This window comes from Rhineura floridana, chromosome 18 (assembly GCF_030035675.1).
Source record: "Rhineura floridana isolate rRhiFlo1 chromosome 18, rRhiFlo1.hap2, whole genome shotgun sequence".
NCBI classification, from domain to species: domain Eukaryota; kingdom Metazoa; phylum Chordata; class Lepidosauria; order Squamata; family Rhineuridae; genus Rhineura; species Rhineura floridana.
Window position 1 is genome coordinate 26,357,766 of NC_084497.1, and position 22,793 is coordinate 26,380,558.

At 44.6% G+C, this 22,793-nt stretch overlaps 1 protein-coding gene across 4 annotated transcripts in view; it reads left to right on the forward strand.

Annotated features, from left to right (window-relative positions):
* The window catches only part of PLCH2 (phospholipase C eta 2), a 309,207-nt gene that overhangs the window by 259,315 nt on the left and 27,099 nt on the right, over positions 1-22,793 (forward strand). For all 4 annotated transcript variants that reach the window (XM_061601055.1, XM_061601057.1, XM_061601058.1 and 1 more), the window contains 9 exons: positions 1,221-1,313; positions 2,880-2,980; positions 5,455-5,552; positions 6,297-6,479; positions 8,353-8,460; positions 10,682-10,806; positions 15,168-15,252; positions 17,384-17,530; positions 22,070-22,149. In XM_061601055.1, the coding sequence (XP_061457039.1) occupies positions 1,221-1,313; positions 2,880-2,980; positions 5,455-5,552; positions 6,297-6,479; positions 8,353-8,460; positions 10,682-10,806; positions 15,168-15,252; positions 17,384-17,530; positions 22,070-22,149 (1,020 nt within the window). The remainder of the gene's footprint in view (positions 1-1,220; positions 1,314-2,879; positions 2,981-5,454; positions 5,553-6,296; positions 6,480-8,352; positions 8,461-10,681; positions 10,807-15,167; positions 15,253-17,383; positions 17,531-22,069; positions 22,150-22,793) is intronic.

Sequence of the window (22,793 nt, forward strand, 5' to 3'; positions counted from 1 at the left end):
AGGCTCTCAAAACACATTCTGCTCCCCCCTATCCAGGGAGTCATTTTCATATAAGATTGGCCCAAATTTTTGAAACTTTGAAAGTCCTGTCTTAATTTTGAGGTGGGGAGTGGGTTCTGAAAGTGAAAGACAATGTGAAGCCAACTCTCCTCTTTTGGGTGGGGAACTGCCAAGTTTGGGGATCCTGAAACTCACTGCAGTGCCTTTGTAGCTGTTTCCACTGGTAGCCACCATCTTCTTCCACCTCTTGAAATGTATCATTTTATATCCCCCTCCAGGTGTCTTATTCTCCCAGGAGGAGCCCTCCCTGCAAGCTGAGATCTATTGAACTCGGCACTTTAATATGTCCTTGTCTGAGCAGGAAATATTATTATTTATTAGATTTGTTGGTTGCTTGTTTACCCAAAGGTCTCAAAATGACTTATAATGTATTTAAATAATTATACCATTAACAAAATTCATACAAAACACCTGCAATTCATTAAAATGTGTGTGTGTGCGAGCACAGGTAGGTGTATTATATATTTATTTATTACATTTAAACCCCGCCTTTCCTCCAAGGAGCTCAAGGTGATGTGTTTGGTTCTTCTCCCTCTCCATTTTGTCCTCACAACAGCCCTATGAGGTAGGTTAGGCTGAAAGGTAGTGACTGGACCAGGATCATCCAGGGAGCTATATGGCTGAGTGGGGATTCAAACCTGGTGTCCCTGGTAATAGTCCAACACCCTAACCACTACACCTCTCTCTCTCTCTCTCTCTCTCTCTCTCTCTCTCTGGTACATTACTGAGCTAGACTAGTTTCTGATATTTGCCAGGTACTGTAGCTTTGGCCTAGTCACTGCCTCACGGGGTTGTTGTGAGGATGCTTTTAAATATATATAGAGAGAATAGATTGTATCCAGTGCTAATCCAACTCAGAGTAGACTCTTTGAAGTTAATTGGCATGGCTAACTTAGGTCCTTTTATCTCAATGGGTTAGTAGGACTTAGTTGGCAACACCTCAGTGTCTAAGGAGGTATTCGTTCTGTAGGTTTCATAGACCCTAATGACATTTTCATACTCTGTGGTACCAGCAAGAGTTGGAAAGCCCTAAATGTCATGCAAGGATGTTTCTAATAGTGTGCTCTGTGTACATCTCTCGGGCTGCCCACCTGCCTTCCTGTCAGTCGTGTCTCCTCATCACTGATAGTCTTATGTGTTGTCCTTCTCTGCTACTGTAGAGCAAACATGAGGAGGAGGTGGAATCTGGGGAAGACGCTGTCATCAACAAACGGCACAACCGATCGCTGATGGGAAGCTTTTCCAAGCGCAAGGTTATTCATTTTTTCATAGGAAAATATATATATAAGTCTGCCTTGCCCCAAAAAGTTGATTCCAGCAACTTAAACATCCAAGCCATTAAAAAATCGGGGCTAAAAGGGGCAGCCAGTAAGGGATCACATAGTGACCATGACATCACATTGCTATGAAGCGTATCAAGTTTGGTTATGTGTTGATGTCATTAACCACATGGTTGCCATTTAAAATATCCTATGTAGTAGCTCAGAGTTTTTCCCACCTCTTCCTTTTTTCTTAAGCATGTTTCCTTTAGATTAAAACTGACATGAAATTGGTATGCATTCAAAAGTGACACTGACGAGTGTTGTGCTAAATGTTCTCCCATTTGTATTTTTGTTGGGGGTACTTTCAGCTGGGTGAGAGAATATCCTGCAAGTCCCTTCTGTTCTTATGGGGAAGGGTTTAATTTGCACATGTTGCCATTGCTTTCCCCCCCTTTTTGATGCTGTGCTGGTGCCATATTTTCCTTCCTAGAGTGCCCCCAGACAATAAAGGATCCTGTAATGAACTTGACATGCTCTCTGATTGTGCCTTTTGAATTCTGTCCTACCTAAAAGCAAAGAAGCTTAAGGGGCATCTGCCTGGCAATGTTCAAAGCAGATGGCTATACATCTAGTCCAATCTATGTTGAATCTACTCCAATCTATGTTGGACTAATTGTTCCACAAATACTGTTACTGTTAATGTGTTTGTTGTTTGTTGTTACAGCAGTGTCAGTGTACATTGTGTTTTAAAGAGTTTCCCAAGAAGAACGGGCATTTATTTATTGAATTTATGTCCTGCCCTTCCTCCCAAAGCAGGCCAGAGTAGCAATCACAACAACAAAACAACAACCAAAAATCTGAAAATATTCTGAAAACAGCTCGGTTAAAAACATTCTTTCATCCAGTGACCTCCAGGTTGCCAGGATCAGTCTCCTTCAGCCATCAAATGTCTAGGTCAACAGGAATGCTTTCAAATTCCTCTTCAAAGTTAATAATGATGGAGACAGATGCAACTCACTGGAGAGGACATGCCTTCTGGCACAACTGTTTGTTTTCGTTTTATTTAACAAAATGTATATACCACTTCCTAGAACAAAAGGCTTCTAAGTGGCTTACAGTGAACAGTCCAAAACACTGATGTAAAATACCAATAAAAACAGAAGAAGGTATAGGAAAAAAATAAAATAGGATCAGTAATTTTAAAACACTTAATCTTACTAAAGCGTGTCAAAATTGCATGCTAAAACGACATGCCTAGGTAGACTTGCCAGAATAATAGGTGCCAAAAACAGGACCTGGAGGGCTTCTCTGGGAACTTTTGAGTCCCAGCCAAAATGAAATGGATTAAATACTGTACTGATTCTGCATTTCCTCTTTCACCGGGCACAAATCCTTCACCTTTCCTTCAAAGGTTTCCCAAGGAGTTGCATACTCCTTGTGGTCCATTACCACTTGGTCAAATGGTCACCTCTGTTCACGTTTTTGGCCTGTGCGGATATATACAAATGTCGTCTGTGGCTCGTTTTCAACCTGGTTGTGTTTCCCCAATTTATGCAGAAAAAAGGCAGCAAACTCAAAAGGGCATCGAGTCTGGAAGAAGGTGAGGATGACCTTGACAGTCAAGGGAACTTAGCCAGAGGCTCAGTACATTACAGCAGGTAAGTGGCAATGTGTCCTGCCTGGGTCATGCCCTTTCTTTGAAAAGGTGTGCTCCTGTTCATGCGCAAACAACTTTGCCTAAAAGGACCAGTTTCCTGATCAAGCCTAACTGGATTGGACAGACATAGCAAGATGGGGAAAAACTAAAGTTTGTAGGTTTTGGGATTCCAGAGAATTTTTAAAGGGTTAGACCCCCAGAAAGGGCTTTGCTGTGAGCCAGCGCTCAAACCTGGAACATCAGACTAAAATGTGTGTTCGCACATGTGCAGAGCGCATCAAATTCACTGCTGAGTAACTGCAGCCGTGTACCTGCAGGATAGAGGAACAGAAGAATAGTATGTTGCCATACACCAAGTCAAACCACTGGGTCCATCTAGCTCAGTATTGCCCACACTGACTGGCAGCAGCTGTCTAGGGTTTCAGGCAGGGTTCTCTCCAGCTCTACCTCGAGATGCCGGGGATTGAACCTGTGAACGTCCAAATGCAAAGCAGATGCTCTGTCATTGAGCTACAGTCAGAAGAAACATCCAGGCAAGGTGGAGTTCCATCATTCTCTGTTCATTGCTGTCCCCTAACTGTACATTCAGACAGTCGTTCTCTCCTCTCTTCCAATCTGTGGCAAAATCGCCAGAGTCCCAAAAATCCGCCCAGCCAACTCAGGGCTGACCTGAGACATTTTCCTGCTTGTGGGGGCCACTTCACACAGCTTCTCTTATGAAAGCTGACCAGACTGAGAGTTGAAATCTTACTCCATCTGCAATGGGACAGTGTCCTCCACTGCACCTGAGAGCAGCTGGTTAGCTTAGGTGCATACAGCTCTGGCCTCCAGCACCTCGCCGCCATTCTGCATCCCCCAGCAGCTGTCACTGCACTCCACCTAAGGGTGGGGCTTATCCATTGTTAAAGCTAAGTATGTAATAAGACATTGATTTCCATTCCAACCCACATTCATTGCATGCAGAGCTGTTTCCATTCTGCTGCAATTCAGCTTCCAATAAAAGCAATTATTTTTGTCCACTGTGGTGGAATTTTCCATAATTAATTATGGAATTAATTATGTTATTCCACATCATTCATTTCAATGCAAAGGAAATGGAATGCAAATGTGTGTGGGGGTGGGGGGTAATCAGATACATTTTGTTTGTGAACTAACATCAACAAAAGCAAAAAGCAATCGCATTAGCTGGATTGATTTCCGTTCCAGATTTGGGATGAATAAGAGAACATTCACAATTTCTGTTTCTGTTTTTATATATATATATATATATATATATATATATAATTTGTATACTGCTTCATACTTGAAAAGAAGCCTTTAAGCACTTTTACAGTGTAGAAAAAAACCCAAACCAAATTACACATTTAAAACAATACAGAACAATTAAGAGAAACCACCTTAAACATTAACGTCTTAACATTAACAATCAACATAATAAAAACCAAATTACACATTTCAGATAATACAAAACAATTTTTAATAAAACCTTAAACATTAATATAGCCTAAGATAACCAACATAATAAATCATAATCCCTGCTAACAGATTAAAACACAAATATACCAGGAAGACGAAACAACCTCACCCACCAAATGCATGAGCGTGTGTGTACAGGTAGCAGCGTCACTCCCACTTCTGCTGCTACCACCCCAATTTACACTCTCACCAAAAGGTGGGGCAACACTACACACTCCCTACCCTTGGAGCTCCCTCCTCTCACCAGGGAGCACCCATAACTGTTCCACCCCCACACAACACCCATAACAAGAGAGGGTAGCACCATCCTTGAAGATAATTCTGTTTCCGTTGGAATCATCTGACTTCCGTACTTGAAGCAGATTAGTTTGTGCAAATACATGCAGATTGCCTCATTTGCACAATCCCAGTCACAGAGTTTTCATGCTTGCCATCATCGCTGCCAGTCAGAGTAGACACTACTGACCCAGGTCTACCCATGGATTAAATTGGCACCTAACAGCTTCAGATGTTCATTAGCAACATCTGTAGTTCAGTGGCAGAGCATGTGATTTTGTGCAGAGCAAGTCTCATCTACTGTTCGGTGATACAATTTAATCAGAAAAGACCATAATGCTGGGGAAAACAGAAGGGAGTAGAAAAAGAGGAAGGCCAAACAAGAGATGGGTTGATTCCACAGACCTGAACTGACAAGATCTGAACAGGGTGGTTTACTACAGATGCTCTTGGAGGTGGCTGATTCACAGGGTCACCATAAGTAGTAATCAACTTGAAGGCACATAACAACAAAAGCCCAGAGTTGATTTTCCAGAAGTAAAATTCTGTGTTCCATCAGTTCAGTGGTGAACATTTCAATGAATGTCTTCTGTTCCCCCACCCCTTGTCCCAACTCTCAGTCTTTGGCTTATTGTTTGTTTTTGCTGTTGAGGGTATCTGTTCTGACTTTTTCCCTCTTCCTTGGATGGAAATCAGTGAGTATAATGTGTTTTGTTCCCATAGAACAAATCGACAGAAGAAAACCATGAAATTATCCCGAGCGCTCTCAGACCTGGTGAAATACACAAAATCTGTTGGGATCCATGACGTAGAATCTGAAAGTAGGTGGTCTGCTAAAACTAAGAAAGAAGGAGGAAAACTCCCCCCCCCGTGTGTGTGTCTATGTGCGTGTAAAAATCTTGCAGGTTTACATTGCACTCCTATTCATGTTTACTTGGAATTAAATCCAGCTGAGTTCAGTTGGTTTAGGGTTGCAGACTCAATCAGATATTAATTGTCCAATGTGTTGTGAGCAAATCTGCTCAGCAAACTCAAACAGATCTTTGAAGTTGCTCTAGCAGTGCATGCCTCCAGATTAAATTCAGTGTTCTTGCTCCTGTGTAAATAGGGAAAGGACTGTAGCCTAAGACTGCAAATCTATGCATGTTTACTCTGAAGTAAACCACATTATGTTCTGTGGGGATTACACCAAAGTCAAGTGTACATAGGATTTGCAACCTAACTGTGCAGTCTTATGCATGTCCACTCAGAAGTAACTCTTGTTGAGTTCAGTGGTTCTAACTTTCAGGTTAGTGTATAGATCTGGGGTTGGGGAACCTCTGTCCTTCCAGAGGTTGCCGTGCTACAACTGCCATCATCCCTGACCATTGGCCATGCTTGCTGCGGCTGATGGGAGTTGTACTATGGCAACATCTGGAGGGCCAAAGGTTCCCCGCACCTGATCTAGAACATTGAGGACAAGCACGAACGATTGCTGACTGAGAAAAGCCACATTTTTGTGTGGCAGATGGGTTAGTATGTCTGCAGCCAAAGAAAAAATATTCTTCCTTCTTCTCTCACTCCAGTCTCTTCCAGTTGGCAAGTTTCATCTTTCAGCGAGACGAAAGCTCACCAGATCCTCCAGCAAAAACCAGCCCAGTACCTGCGCTTCAACCAGCACCAGCTGTCCCGAATCTACCCTTCCTCCTACCGTGTGGACTCCAGTAACTACAACCCTCAGCCCTTCTGGAATGCTGGATGCCAATTGGGTAAGGAGGAGGAAGTCGAGGTGAGAGTAGAGGAGCAAGGAAGGCGGATGGGAAAATGGAAAGGCTTCATTGGAAATTGGACGCTGGTCTGCCTGGGAACAGAGTCAGTTTTGTTTAAAGCAAAGGATAGTCTCCTAGGGAAACTTCTTTTGAAGAAGCTACTTTTCCCACTTAACGACACTGTATTTATTGCAGGGCTCGTTCACATGGTGACTTACTGTGAGATGGGTGCTACTTGCACCCCCATTTAATTTGCATGGTTCACATGATGTTGCAGGCAATCAGCAGCTATCACACAGTTTTCCTGTATCAACCCAATCCAATTCTAATGGAAAAGGAAAAACCATCTCAGCTTTGCTGCACTCCTCCATGTAGGTGCTTTGCCTCGATGTTTTTTTAGTGGACGGGCTCTCTTATGCCTCCTCGCGAGCTCCCTCTCTCTCTGCCGCCCACAAAAGCTGTGGCAGCTGCTGCCTACTTTGCCTTTCACTCACTCCTCCTCTATTCAGTTTCATACAGTTTCATGTCAATTGCACCCCCACTGTCTCCTGACCCAGGGAGGCGTGCAATTGACAAGAAACAATGAAACTGACAAAAAACCCTCCCCCTTCTCCATTAGCAATATCGATATTCCAGAAGGAGTAAACATGTCAAATTAGGGGTGAGGCCACAAGTAAACAGTGATACTAAACCTTTCCAGAGGAATGTCTACTTGTGTGAAAGGAAGTGTAAACCTTGCAAATCTATCGCGATGGCAAAAGCTGTGTCTTTACTGCAAAGTTCAGCTCCCGTGTGAATGAATTCTAACTGGTGGTTGGGGGCAAGGCATCCTAGTACTTTATTTACGCATCCACAACACACACATGAAACACAAGGCTCCCCCCTGAAGAACCCTGGGACCTGTAGTCTACCCCAGACAGAGCTGCATTTCCCAGCACCCTTAGGAAATGACAGTTCCCACGATCATTTAGGGGACACCGGGTGTTTTAAAGGTGCTTTAAATGTATAATATGGATGCGACCTTAATATTGCATTTCCCCCATGCTGTAGCCAGCTTCTTCCAGATCTCTTCAATCACTCTGTGAGCAGGAACAGAGTTGGGATGTGTCAGCGTTATGGAGAATCTGTGAAGGCCAACTTCCCAGAAATGTGGGGTGTGGGGTCCACTGCCAAACCCCAGAGCTTCCTGATCCCGCTGTTGCCACCTGTTCATCTGCTTCCAGCAAGAGGGGCATCAGTGACAACAGCAAGGATGACGAGCATTTGCCTTGCTCTTCCTTTCTGGTGGACTGGGCCCAGAGGGAGAAGATAAGCAGGTGGTCAGCAGCAACAGTCAGGAGAATGAAATGCAGCTATTCAGGGAGGAGGTGCCCCCCAAGATCAGGTGTCCGTGTGGAATTTGTGGTGTGAGCAAGGGTAGGGGAGGGAGGCACCCCCTTCAAACTCTCTCTTACTTATTCCCCCACAAGTCCCCCATATCCTTTGGCCAGGGGCTTTGGACCCCATCCCAACCACCTGTCTGTGGCATTTAATCACCTTTATGCATTTGCATGCTTTAGCTGATTGGTGTTGCCCTGCCATTTTGCAGTGCACCGAATCAGCTGCGGATCTCAAAAGTCAGGAAAGCAGCTGAACGTCACACCTATCTCCACATCAGAGCTATTGTGCAAAAGAAGAATCTCTCAATCTTTCTTTCTCTCTCTCCTCAATTTTTTCTCTGCTTGGATCTGTGGCAGCCAGAAGTCTACTGAATCACTTTTGCCTTCAGATGTGGCTGTCTCTCATTATGAGCTGCCGGCTTTGACTTTAGAAATGCTTCCTGCAATTTATTGGCTGTTTCTCTCTCTCCCCCCCACACTTCTAAATATTGCAGTTGCGTTAAACTACCAGTCAGAGGGGAGGATGCTTCAGCTGAACCGTGCCAAGTTCAGCGCCAACGGGAATTGTGGCTACGTCCTCAAACCGAAGTGTATGTGTCAAGGTAAGGGAAGAGTAGGTTTCGACTTGAACAACCAACAGCAGCCAGTATTTTTTATTACAAGTGGGATCTGCAACAAAATGTTGCAGTGTAATCACCAAAGTGTTCCTATTCAGTGTTCTAGTTGGTTGGACACGTCACCCTCCAGGGTACTCCATTCATTTCCCAACCTCCGGGCCTCAATAGCCTCCTGGCTTATTAGGGCCCACCAGGGGGTCCAATTTGGCCCATGAGGCCATTTCCCCCCAAACCAAGCCCACCTGCCCACTCATGACATCAGCTGATGGGCGGGAAGAAAGGCTTTACCCTTATCTTGGCCTGTTCCCAGCAGTGAACAAGATCATACATCCAAAGCAGCAGCAGGGACTCAAGCCCTGTGCAAAAGCGCCCTTTGAAGCAACTTGCATGTGCACGAGCTTCTTCAAAGAGGCTTTTGCAAAGGCTTTAAGACAGCACCGGTGCTCCCCTCCCCCTTTAATTCCCCAATTATGGAGACTTAAAGAGAAGCACAGTGAGATCTGGAAAAGGCTTTTGTAACTCTCCTCACTTCCCCCTTAAGTCTCCGATCTCAGAGACTTAAAAGAGATGCACAAGGGATGTTGCCAGGTGAGCCCAACTGTCTTTCATGTGACATCTTAATGACATCATGCGATTGACAGGCAGGTAGCTCCACCCAGCTACCTACTTTGGCCCAAAAGGCAGATCCTGATTCTATGGCTGCATTCGAGTGAGCTGTTTGGGTTTCTTTTTGAGGGGGGAGAGTTGGCCTCCTTGGGCTGTAAAAGATTTGGCATCCAGACTTGCAGAGGAGGAAGCATTTCAGCTCCAACACATGGCATCCAGCAGTTTAAGAGAGGAACATAGGCAGCTGCCTTACACAGGGTCAAGCCGTTGATCCATCGAGCTCAGTATTGTCTGCACTGACTGGCAGCAGCTCTTCACAGTTTCAGCCAGAGCTCTCTCCCAGCTGTACCTGGAGATGCCGGGAATTGAACCTGGGGCATCCTGCACAAAAATGCTCTGCCCGTGACCTATGGCCCTTCAGAATCTCTCTATTCAAGGACTGTGCTGCGGTTCCTGTTTACACCGAACCTTTCCTTGCTTTGTGACTCACCTGTGGTGCATCTCTCTGTCTTTCTCCACCTATCTGATACCCCTTATCTACTCTCCTGCACATGGCAGATAAAACAGTTCAGGGCTAGACATTTTAATGCTGCCGAGTCTTTGGAGTTGCCTTATGCAGACACTTCACACTGTGCTCCATTGTCTTGTTGTCTGCGTGCCCCCGGACTCTGATTAAATGAAATGAAATCTTGCAATGTCGTGGCTCTGCCCTTGTCCTCTCTGCTGCCTGTGTTTCTGCAAAATGGGAGATGTACCTTTCTTATTAGCCCATCTCTCATTGCAGCCTTGGAAGAATTAGCCTCTGTTATTAACTTCAAATGAGCTGCCAAACGGGACAGCTTCTCTCTCTCCCTCTGCCCCCAACCCTCGAAGAAGGAATTTTATTTGTGTGGTTTGTATAAGACTAGCAGCCTTGCACCTGGCATTGCTCAGGAATTCTAAGAAACAAACCAGAAAAGGGCAGTTTTGAAATCAGTGGCTAAAATCAGTGCTGTTTTGAAAAGCTCAGTCCACCATCTTGATTCAGACTTGTACCCAGACATAGATGAAAACCTGTTCAGGAACAACCATGCAAAATTTGGTTATGATATCTTAAGAGCAGAGCTTGGAAAAGTTACTTTTTTGAACTACAACTCCCATCAGCCCCAGCCAGCACGGCCACTGGATTGGGCTGATGGGAGTTGTGGTTCAAAAAAGTAACTTTTCCAAGCTCTGTTTAAGAGGTGTCCAAATGCACAGTGAACAAACTAACAACTTTCCAAAATATATAGTAGATAATACACTTTGAAGCTCTCGGAGTAGCTTTCAAAGTCAAAACGATGAGACAGTAATCGCTGGTGGTCAGAGTAGGCATTACAGCCAACTGTGCTTCACTCAGAGCGCTCCCACTGAAACGAAACCTAAGTTAGCCACGTCCATTTGCTTCAATGGGTCTACTCTGAGTAGGACTAGCATTGGATACAGCCGGAGCAGACCGTGATCTGGCTCAGTATAAAGCATATATTGATGGACCGGTGCATCCAGAAAAAGGTAGTATGTTTCAAATAACTGACTCAGCTGTGCCTTCAATCTCTGTGTATGTTCTGTGAACCCTTTGCAGGGATCTTCAACCCAAACTCCGAAGATCCGCTGCTTGGCCAGATGAAGAAGCAGCTCGTATTAAGAGTAATCAGTGGACAACAGCTTCCCAAGCCCCGGGATTCCATGCTTGGAGACAGAGGAGAGGTAAGGACAGTGCGATCCTGTGAAAAGGAGAGCGACCTCCACCTACGATCCAGCCGCTATCTGCTGCCACGGGGCCTCTGGCAGCAGCTGTCAGACCCAGGGATGCTGGGAAATCCCAATGAAAAAGGAAACAGGGGAGGCAATTGGCAACGTTTGCTTGTTCGCCCCGTGCCTGGAAGAGAAAGCGATCCAGCGAATACGATCAGTATCCGCTGCTGTTGCTTTCAGTCCGCAAACGACACGCTGTTGATTGTGTCTCTCCCTCTGCTATTTGCCTTGTATTTCCTTTGCACTGAATGAGGTGGAATAACATAATCACAACTTAGTGTGCATGATTAGTTACGTAAATCACATAAACTGTGTAATCTTGCCACAGTGGACAGTGACACGAATGACATCATTTTGGGGAGGAAGACAAACTGCAGCAGAACAGAAACAGTGCTGTATACGATGAATACAGGACGGAATGGAAAATGAGGGCTTCTTACAACCCTAGTCAGAACTACTTGCTACAGGCAGACCTACCCCCCCTTGGAGTCACCAATTGGTACAACTTCTGCTCATTTTCACAACTCGCATTCACTTAACACACCCTCCAGTAGGGCTTGTCTTCTATTTTCACTGCAAAGTGGAGTAAGGAAATCGCAGCATAGAGACTTCCTTTATCCCGTCTGCTGCTAAAAGAAACAGCCACTCCCAAAGGGTGGATGGTTGAGGGACTGAACAGCAGCGCTCAGAGGTCTGGAGGGAGGCTCTCCATGGGTGGCAGTCGTCTTCACTTCTGGCAACTGCTGCTACAGTCACCTGGAGGCCTCTGAATACAGGGTGGGTTGCCTGCAGGCACAAACGTGCCTGTAGACGTCCCTTCTGTCATATCCAATAGACTATGTTTTATCAAGCCTAATTACCGCATGGCAGGAGGGGCTGGTTTTATCAGTGTGGGAGGTCATAGCTGGGAAGGGGAGTGTTGCCTTCCAAACTGCACTCTCCAGGAAGACCATCCCTCCTCCCCTTCCAGTTAGGCTTGGGGGGGAAACACAACAATTCCTATTCCTTGGAGGTGAGGGAGAGTGAGTGTGGGTACCCACAACAGTTTCTCCAGGTTACAGGTATGTCCACAGGTCCCCAAAAGCTTGGCCACCTCTGGAATGCAAGGTGGCAGATTCCTAGAGTGATCCTATCTCCACTGCAACGTCGTTGTTGTTGTTGTTGTTGTGGGTTTCCCCCCCAAAAATGGGCTCAGTGTGACATAGAAACATTAAAAACAGATACACAACCTAAAGTGAGCAGAATACTATGCATAAAAAGCAAAATATATTTGTCTTGGCTTCTCACAAAGAATGTTGGGAGAGTGTAATGTGGTGAGGATGCTGAGGGGGTTCTCTGTTAGAGACACACACCCCCAGCCTTCCATCACAGACCTACAGATGTGTGTGTATGTGTGTGTGTGTGAGGGAGAGAGACAGAGAGAGAGAAATGCCATCTATAGCACTTAAACAGACTGTGTGCGTGTGTTATGAAAGCATCACACAAGCCGGCTCTTGGATCCCTTTTAATCGCTAAAATAATACATATCTTATCGTGAATAACAAAACTGAGATTTTATTTCTGTGGGAACACCTTCCGTTTTTGTCAGCGGGTCTGATAAAAATGAAAGGATGCTCTTTCCAAGGTGGTGGCTATAGAGCGCTGAGGATGGAATGCAAAGAAGGGCTCCGTTGCTCAAGTTATGCTGCTCCTATCCTCCAGACTGAGGCCATGTGGTGTTTATGTGCTATATCCATTGCTGGTTCTACTCAGAGTAGAATCCATTAAAATTGATGGACATGACTAACGAAGGGCCCGTGAATTTCACTGGGTCTACTCTGAGTAGGACTTGTTAGAATACAACCCAATGTGTACATCCAGAAGGTATAGATATGTTGTTTGCAGGCTGTTCAAAATGTGCGTAAGTTTTTTGTCTTTGCAATCCTTTCTGACTATGGGGGGGAGGGGATCCTTCTTGTGGCCTCGTTTTGGACAAATTAGGCAACATGTTTCTCTCCCTGAGACTAGCAGGTGCTTGGCCCTTTCCCTTTGGGCAAAGGGGGGGCGTCTCTGCTTCATTGTCCATGGAATGCCTTCGGGGAGATGGCTGAGGGCTGCCAAGATGCTCAATCAATGTGACAGGGGCCCTTTTCATGACACTCCTTGGGAAAGAGAGAGAAAAGGAGGGGAAAGCCTCCAGCGAAGTTGGAAACCCAGAAACTCACTGTGAAACCATATCAAGCTGCTGAGGTTGTCAGCCGAGATGGATGGGACCCCTTTAGAGCACCTCCTGGGCTCAATCTGTACAGTGTCCAACGCCCCCCCTCCAAGCACAGTTGTTTTTTGTTTTGCTTTTTGTCTGTACTAAGGATAGAAGGATCTGTCCATTTCTGTTCTCTCGTTTTCTCATTTTTCCAAGCTTAAATTTAATTCTTCACATTCCTGCAGCAGTTTGCAATTAAAAAAAAAATCCTCACAGAAATCCTGCAGCATTTTAGCAAGAATTTCTTCCACGAAACACTTTTATGTGCATTTTTGATGAATGTGCACATTTTCTCCTAATGCCATGCATGTTTTCTATGTTGTTTTCACAAATATATTCATTGTTATGCCCACTTTCCCCTTATATGTGCATTTTTGCAAACACTGCTTGGTTGGAGAACTGCGTTGCAAAATTTGGATATGTGCATATTTCGAAGGATGGCTGTGGTTCGGTTCTCATGTTGTTTCGGGAAGTGCAGATTTGATAAATCCAGCTTGAAATGCAAACTGAATCGAATGTCTTCCCCATCCCTAGTCTGTACTGGGGGTAGGAAGTGGAGGGCTGTGAGCTGGCTTCTGAAAAGAAAGGCAAGTTCCAATATATTCCTTCTGAGAGGGCCAGTTTTCGCTTGACATTGGGTATAAATACAGGTTCAGTGCATCTGTTTTGAACTGATTCCTTCCTGATGACCACTTCCTTGTGGTGATTTGGATGTATGTACTTTGCAATGTATGGCATTTAGATCCATCAGTGGAGCATGTGTGTATTTTGGGCTCAAGACACAACTTTCCCCATTCACACTGTGCCCCCGCCACAACTGTGGAATATATTCCCTGGGGAAAGCAACCATCTTTATTGGATCTTAGGCTGCAATCCTTGGCCAAAACTTTTACTGTGTAGCTTAATTTATTTCTTCTGGTTCTGCAAACTGATATTTCAACTGCCAAATTGCATCATCATCATCATTTTTTAAAATAATACTTTGGATTAAATCAATGTCTTGTGCATTTTGATGATGCACTTTTAAAAAATAGTCCCTGCGTCTCCTTGTGGAAAGGCAGGGAAGAGGAAGGGGCCATCACTTAATGGCAGAGCACATGACTTGCATGTAGAACAGGGGTGTTTATGTTGTAGACCTCCAATACCGCCAGATTACAACTCCCATCATCCTTGACCATCCGGATGGCTGACAGGTTAGCCTCTCTTGATGTAGAAGGTCACAGATTAGGAAGCTGCCTTGAACCAAGTAGGGTGAATGGATCAGTCTTTCTTCAGTGCATGTCTTATTTCCAAACACATTTTCCTCACAAAACATCTATTTCTGAATATATTGTCTCTCCAAATGGACGTTTATAAGCATGGTTTTCCTCTAAATTCACATTTTAAAATACTTTTGATGCATTTTTGAATCAAAGATCGGGAGAACTATGAAATCCAAAGGATAATTATGTGCTGATCTACATATTTTGTACTGCTGTCAATGTGTTGCCATGCCTGTTTTAGGTATGTGTGTATTTATGCCATACATAGGGGTTTGAAAATGTTAATGTTTTATATGAATTTTCCCTGTATGATATAATATATTTATGTTTATGTTTTTAAATGTAAGTTGCTTAGAGACCTTTCAAGTAACATGTGAATTAATAAGTTGAGATGATGATGATATCAGCTCATATCAGAATTCACAGAATTTGAATCCCTCAAGCGTTCCTGCAAGCCAGACTATTTCTCCATCTAGACTGGCTGGCAGCAGCTCTCCCATGATCTGCTGCCTGATCCTTTTTAAGTGGAGATGCTGGGGGATTGAACCTGGGATCTTCTGAAATGCATAGCAACTGTGCTACGGTCCCCCCACCCCATCCTCCCACAGCATCTCCAAATAAAAGCATCCAAGGTAGTCTGAAAAATACCTCCCGAGAGAGGCGCCATCAATCAAGCACTAGACCTGTCCAGCATAAGTAAAACAATGACACTCAAATACATTAGTATAGCCAAGCTTTTAAGGTGGGGTCTTTGGTGGTATCTCAGTGTGTGTGATGGTAATTGTCCACTCACCTCTGCTTTTTCCTAGATTATAGATCCCTTTGTGGAAGTGGAAATAATTGGATTGCCTGTGGACTGCTGTAAAGAGCAGACAAGAGTCGTTGATGACAATGGTACGGCTTCCTCCCTTCGACCTTCCCTCCGTTCTGTGTGACCCACCCTTTCTGCTGCATTCAGTGCACAAGACCATTACTGAGGCTGCTTGCAGAGTGGTAACTCTACATGTTTTAGTTTAACCCTAGAAACTGGCATTGCACAGAAAGGTGATATACGAATGAGACTTTGCACCGCGCTCTGTTTCACGCACACACCATTCATTCAATCTGCAGTCTAGGGTTGGGCAAACTGGTCAATTTCTCTCTCGGTTTTGATTTCTTCCAATTATTTCCACATCTGTTTGTGATTTTTTTTTTAAAAAAGTCCTCATAAAAATTAGTCAGCGTTTTAGTGCAAGAGTAGACAGTGTGGTGTAGTGGTTAGAGTGTTGGACTATGACCTGGGAGGCCAGGGTTCGAATCTCCACACAGCCATGAAGCTCACTGGGTGACCTTGGGCCAGTCACTGCCTCTCATACTCAGAGGAAGGCAATGGTAAATCCCCTCTGAATAGCACTTACCATGAAAACCCTGTTCATAGGGTCACCATAAGTCAGGATTGACTTGAAGGCAGTCCATGTCCATTTTTAGTGCAAATTTCTCCTAATATACACATTTTGTATGCAATTTTGCCTAAGATATACATTTTTGCAAAGCGGTGTTCCCTTATATAATGCCTTTATGTTATTTTCGCAAATAGATGCATTTCTGAGCACACTTGGCCCTCTTGTATGTATTTTTGTATGCATTACTTGGCTAGAGACCTGCCCCTCAAAATTCAGTGAAGTGCAAATTGCAAAGGATGCCTCTATTTTGGTTTGTGTATTGTTTTGGGAAGTGTGGATTAGATAGGTATTCCTTTAAGTGTGAAACTGAATCGAATTTCTCCCTTGTCCTTGCTCTAGTCTGAAGATAGAATTATTTATTTGTCTATTTATAGACAATATTTATTTATAAATATTTATTATTTGATTTACATCCCACCCTTCCTCCCAGTAGGAGCCCAGGGCGGCAAACAAAAGCACTACAAACGCTTTAAAACATCATAAAAACAGACTTTAAAATATATTAAAACATCATTAAAAATATATTTTTAAAAAGGTTTAAAAACATTGCTTTTTTTAAAAAAAAGGTTTAAAAACATATTAAAAAGCAATTCCAACAGAGATGCAGAATTATGTATGTATGAAACAGAGCGCGGGGTAAAACTGCATTCCTGTAACAGTATCTTTCTATGCAACCTCAGTTAACCAAAACAAGGGGAAGAAGGTAAAGATAAGATAGGGAGATAGGAGGCTGCCTTGTGCTGAATCAGAGCCTTGATCTATCTAGCTCAGTATTGTCTGCACTGACTGGCAGAGGCTCTCCAGGGTTTCAGGCAGGACAAAACCCAGCCCTACCTAGAGATGCCTGGGATTGAACCTGGGACCTTCTGCACGCAAGGCAAATGCTCTGCTATTAAACCATCTCCAACTCTCCACTTTAGTTTAATCCTTTGCCCTGGCCTCCTTCGGGAGGAAGAGCAGGACACAAATCCCATAAATAAATGCATAAATGATATAAAGCTGCGGTCTAACTGCATTGGCTTGCCTTTGCCTGTTTTCACCCTCGCCACTTACATGTTCTGTTGTCCTCGCCTTATTATCAGAAGTCAGATGAGGCAGGGATCAGACGTCGGTGCTTCTAGAATCGTCGGGGTCTTATTCCAGCTCCTTGTTCTATGGGCGGGGAACTTGCACTACTCTGCAAAGTGCCATGAAAAGACTGATGGGTAATGATAGTTCGTGCATCCCCAATCAGAACAATCCTGGCAAAATCCAGAGAGGAGAAATTGCAGTCTCTGGTTGGGAAGACTGTAACGGCGTAAAACAGATGGGGATGCCGCTTCTGGAGAAGCTCAGAGTCCTCCCAACCAGAGATTGCAATTTCTCCTCTCTGGATGTTGCCATGACCAGACTTACCTGACCAGACTTTAAAAAAACATATTTTTTGGCAGGTGTCCCTTTCCCCCATAGAATCCTAGGCCAGGGCAAACTCCCAGTGCATGCGGGGGAAAAGATTTCATCTGTAGGCCACTGCAAACTGCTTCTTGTCCGGGATCCACCCTCCCAGCTATAATGAAATCCCCCCCCCTCTCTCTGCCTTGTAGGCTTCAATCCAATGTGGGAAGAAACCCTGGTCTTCCCCATTTGCATGCCAGAGATTGCCCTGGTTCGGTTCCTGGTGTGGGATCATGACCCGATTGGGAGGGATTTTATCGGACAGAGGACGATAGCGTTTACAAGCATGATGCCAGGTAAGTCGGCAGCTCTTTTTTTTAGAGAGAGAGAGAGAACTGAAGGTGGAGGCTGGTCTGTTAGGGAGAGTGGGGCACTGCCCTACTAACTTCATTCTGCCTTCAGCCAGCCCCCCACTTGTCTGCCGTCTTCCTTACAATTGGTCCATAGGGCAGCCCTAGTGCACAGCTCCCTCTCTGTCGGGACAAAACTACAATGAGTTGGCTCTCCCAATCATTGCCTCTGGCTCCGCCTACTGTTGGGCACCCTGCCTTCCGCCCCACCAACTCCACTGAGCACCAGCCACAACTGGAGCCGCTGGAGCTTTTGAGGCTCCTGTTTATCCCAGTGGCGTTTACGCGCGTCGCCCGCCTTCCACTCCTCCGCTCTGTAGAGTGACTGAATGGAAGGGGATTCTTTCGAGCGATGTATACTGTCCCAATCTCCTTGCATCGGTGGATACTCTAAACAAGACTAGCATATTCAGTGTCTCCATGTGATACAGAGGCACTGAGAATTTGGCTCTTGTGAGGCCATGCAGGTGGAAAAGTGTGGGGCTGTGGAAATAGGTGGACAGCTTCGTTCTCAGTGGCTCCCCCTAAGTTCTATGGGAAAGCAGTCAGCAAGTCTAGGGGGTAAAGCAGGGAGGGAACCTCAGGCTTGGGGTTCCAAAGCAACAGTCCATACCTCTCTGTCTGGCTTCAGGACCGTCCCCAAGCTACGTCCCCTCCTCTTCACTGGCCCTCTCCTGCGCCCTTCTTGAGTACACCCTAGAGTGTATCTGTGAATTGTGATAATGCCTCCCACTTGCCTGGATGGAGAGGCAAGGTGTTTGCATGTTTGCAGAAACCACTGATGTTTGTGTCTGGAATGTAGCTTACTGTACGAAGGTACAGTTGCCACACCCACTTTTTCACTTGGCCCCACCCACTGCTGGCATGCAGCTCCCCAGAAGGGTGTCCACAAAGGAACACAGCCCTTGGGCTGAGAAAGGTTTCCCACTCCTGGGAGGTCATGAGCAAAATAATTCTAACCAAAATCCTTTCAAGAAACTGGCATCATTAATCTGGGGGCAGAGTTCACCCTTTAACCAAGTCCGCACACACCTTTATCTACCATGTATGGCATCTAGTCACTTTTTGGGAGGGGGTGGAATTAAAGCACTCTTCTTGAAGACACTGGGAGGGGGCTGGCCTCCTTTAAGCCCCCCCCCATCATAATGATGGGCATTTTGTGACTTAGTAGTTATATTTGCCAGCTCCTAATTTGTACAAGCCCAGCTTGACAGGAGGGATTTCTCAGTCAATGGGGTGGACTTCAAAGCCGCTCTTGGAAGAAACGAGGGTTTCTTTCTCATTTCTCATTTTTGCTGGCGGTGTACCAGCGGCTGCAATTACCGACTATAATGTTAAAGCAGCCTGGTGACAGAAGATCTGCAAAATTCAAAGGCTTTTAACACATTTCCTCCACCGACACCACCACCTCTGTCCATTTGTCCCTCTTTCTATTTTGTCCTGCCTTCCCAGTTCTGCTAAAAGCACCCTGAGTTGTTGTTCTGATTCTTTTCCTCCCCTTCTCTGTCGTCTTCAAAGCGGAGGAAACTTGGCAAAGGAAAAGAGTTTTGTGGGTTTTTTTAAGTGGAGGAAGGAATCCATCTGGCTTTTTTTAAAAAGAGAGAGAGAGAGAGAGAATGAATGAAAGACTTTTTTCTGATTATGACATTAACGATGGTTCCCAAGGAGCAGGGAATCAATTAGGAATTCCAGGACTGACAGCTGCAATAACAAAAGAGGAACAGTGCTCTTTGATGGCCAGGGAGGGATGGGGTGGCTCTGGACTCCGCAAGCAGGCCTCTTCCCCGGCAAGCAGAAAGGTGGCAGTGAGATATTAAAATGCTGAAATAAAAATGTAGGCAGATGGAAGTAGGGCAGAGTGAGAGCAACTTAGTGCCTGCGTGCAAATGGCCTCTCAAAATTCTCTACCCCGGCATGCCCTGACCCATAAGATTAGCCCGTTGTTTATTATTCAGTTCCTATTTTTATAATTCTGTTTTACTGCTTTTTATGTGGTTATTTTGGTTTTGAATGATACTGTTTTATTGTTTTTATCGTATATATGGTATACCATATTATTGTATTTATGGTATATAGAGAGCCAGTGTGGCGTAGCGGTTAAGGTGTTGGCCTACGACCTGGGAGACCAGGGTTCGAATCCCCACACAGCCATGAAGCTCACTGGGTGACCTTGGGCCAGTCACTGCCTCTCAGCCTCAGAGGGAGGCAACAGTAAACCCCCTCTGAATACTGCTTACCATGAAAACCCTATTCATGGGGTCGCCATAAGTTGGCATCAACTTGTAGGCAGTCCATTTCCATTTTTCATTACACACACATACACACACACACCCAAGAGATGGATTGATTCCATCAAGGAAGCCACAGACCTGAACATACAAGATCTGAACAGGGTGGTTCATTTATTTATTTATTTATGAGATTTGTTAGACGCCCATCTGGCAGAGATTAATCTGCCACTCTGGGCGACTTACAACCAAACACAAGTACATTCCATATAGACATAATCAAAATCCTAAAAATTAGAGATTAAAAATTAAAAGCTTTAACTATAAATTTCTACAAAACAATATACACACCACTTATTTCATTATATATATATATATATATGTTGTTGTTATGTGCCTTCAAGTCAATTACGACTTATGGTGACCCTATGAATCAGTGACCTCCAAGAGCATCTCATGAACCACCCTGTTCAGATCTTGTAAGTTCAGGTCTGTGGCTTCCTTGATGGAATCAATCCACCTCTTGTTTGGCCTTCCTATTTTTCCAATCCCTTCTGTTTTTCCCAGCATTATTGTCTTTTCTAGTGAATCATGTCTTCTCATGATGTGTCCAAAGTATGCTAACCTCAGTTTCATCATTTTAGCTTCTAGTGACAGTTCTGGTTTAATTTGTTCTAACACCCAATTATTTGCCTTTTTCGCAGTCCATGGTATGCACAAAGCTCTCCTCCAACACCACATTTCAAATGAGTTGATTTTTCTCTTATCCGCCTTTTTCACTGTCCAACTTTACATCTATACATAGAGATCAGGAATACCATGGTCTGAATGATCCTGACTTTGGTGTTCAGTGATACATCTTTGCATTTGAGGACCTTTTCTAGTTCTCTCACAGCTGCCCCCCCCCCCAGTCCTAGCCTTCTTCTGATTTCTTGACTGTTGTCTCCATTTTGGTAAGGACTGTGCCGAGGTATTAATAATCCTTGAAAAGTTCCATGTCCTCATTGTCAACTTTAAAGTTACATAGACCTTCTGTTGTCATTACTTCAGTCTTCTTGACGTTCAGCTGTAGTCCTGCTTTTGTGCTTTCCTCTTTAACTTTCATCAGCATTCATTTCAAATCATTACTGGTTTCTGCTAAGAGTATGGTATCGTCTGCATATCTTAAATTATTGATGTTTCTCCCTCCAATTTTTCACACCTTCATCTTGGTCCAATCCCGCTTTCCGTATGATATGTTCTGCGTACAGATTAAACAAATAGGGTGATATATATTAATTTCAGTGGGTCTACTCTGGGTAAAATTGAGTTGGTTACAAGCCTCAGGGGGGAAAAGTGTCTTCTGAGAAATGTTGGCCTGGCTTTAGTCATTTCCATGTTACTCCAAGGTCAGTTCCAGAGATCTCTTCCATCATATCCTCTTCTGGCCATCATTGCTTCCATTGCCTCCTTTCCATCATACATTTTCAACATTCTTCTCAGCTCACCTCTCAGTCACTGAATCTCATTTTGGCCTCTTTGTCCACCTTCCACTCCCTTCGCACTGGAAGGGATTCTCCCGCAGGGGCCGCTAAGGCAGAGGGTCATGTGAACTGTCAGTTTCAATTCTCCTGGTTTCCCATTTTTCTAATCTTAAATTTGGTCTTCCACATTTCTGCAGCAATCTGAGTTTATATACAGTGCCTTGCAAAAGTAATCAGACCCCCGACCAATGCTCTCGTATTGCTGAATTACAAATGGTACATTGCAATTTCCTTCTGTATGATATTTTATTTTGCAACACTGAAACTCAAAATCAATTCTTGTAAGGTGACATTGGTTTTGTGTTGGGAAATGTTTGGAAGAAACATGAAAAACTGAAACATGTTGCTCGCATAAGTGTTCAACCCCTGGGCTGTGGAAGCATTTGCATCTGTTATTTTCACTAACATAGCCGTTCTGTGCACCCTTTCCCCTAACATGTGCATTTTTTGTAAGCATTGTTTGGTTGGAGAACTGCATCACAAAATTCCGGGTACCTGTGTATTTCGATGGATGGCTGTGTTTTGGGTCTCACGTTATTTTGGGAAGTGCAAATTTGCGAGATTGAAGTGCGAGCTGAATCGAATTCCTCCCTCATCCCTAGTGAATGCTCCAGCTTTTGTGGAAGAGAGTCGGACTAAAACAGCCTTCAGGTTCTTCCCAATTCTCTGCATTTTTGAGCCTTGCTTTAGGAACGAGTGGAATCAGTGCTTGACTCACTTTCCTTGCTTTTCAGGCTATCGACACGTCTACCTGGAAGGCATGGAGGAAGCGTCCGTCTTTGTTCATGTAGCTATCAATGAGATATGTGGTAAGGTGAGTGATGATGGGGCTTGAGATGGGGAGGCTTGCCTGTTTCCATTGGGGAGTATTTGGTAAGAGGGGTGTGCGGCAGCTCCTATTTGATGACGAAAGTTCTCTAAAATCACATTGCTCTGTTAGCTGGGGGACAGAGCAATGGGAGAAAGGATGTTTTCGCCTGTTTTTGCTAAAGTCAAGACTCCTCTCAGTCAGGTTGCATCTTAGGTGCTCTCTGTTCTCCATGCCACCAAGAACCCCCTCCCACACACACACACTGAAATGAGGGGGAGGGACTTGTGCATGTGTGTGTATGTCCTCTTGCACATGTCCTCTAGCGTGATCACAGGAACCCCTTACCACCTCAGCTCAAAAACGCACAAGGTGTGGGATGCGGATCAAAAGCCATCCAACAGGTCAACAATGATTTAAGATCACGTTAGGACTGCATAATGTGGCATGTGCAGTTTGGAGTAATGCAATTGATGAAAAGACGGGGTAGCCAGCTTTCTTCGGCAAGGCAGCAGGCAAGACAGAATCCCCCTCTTGGTCCTCCCCTTTAGCCCTGCGCCCGCAACTTTCCACGGTAAAGCATTTTGAACTGTTAAGTTCTGCAGGTATGGCGCTCTGGGTGGTGGGTAGAAAACTCAGAGATATGAGAT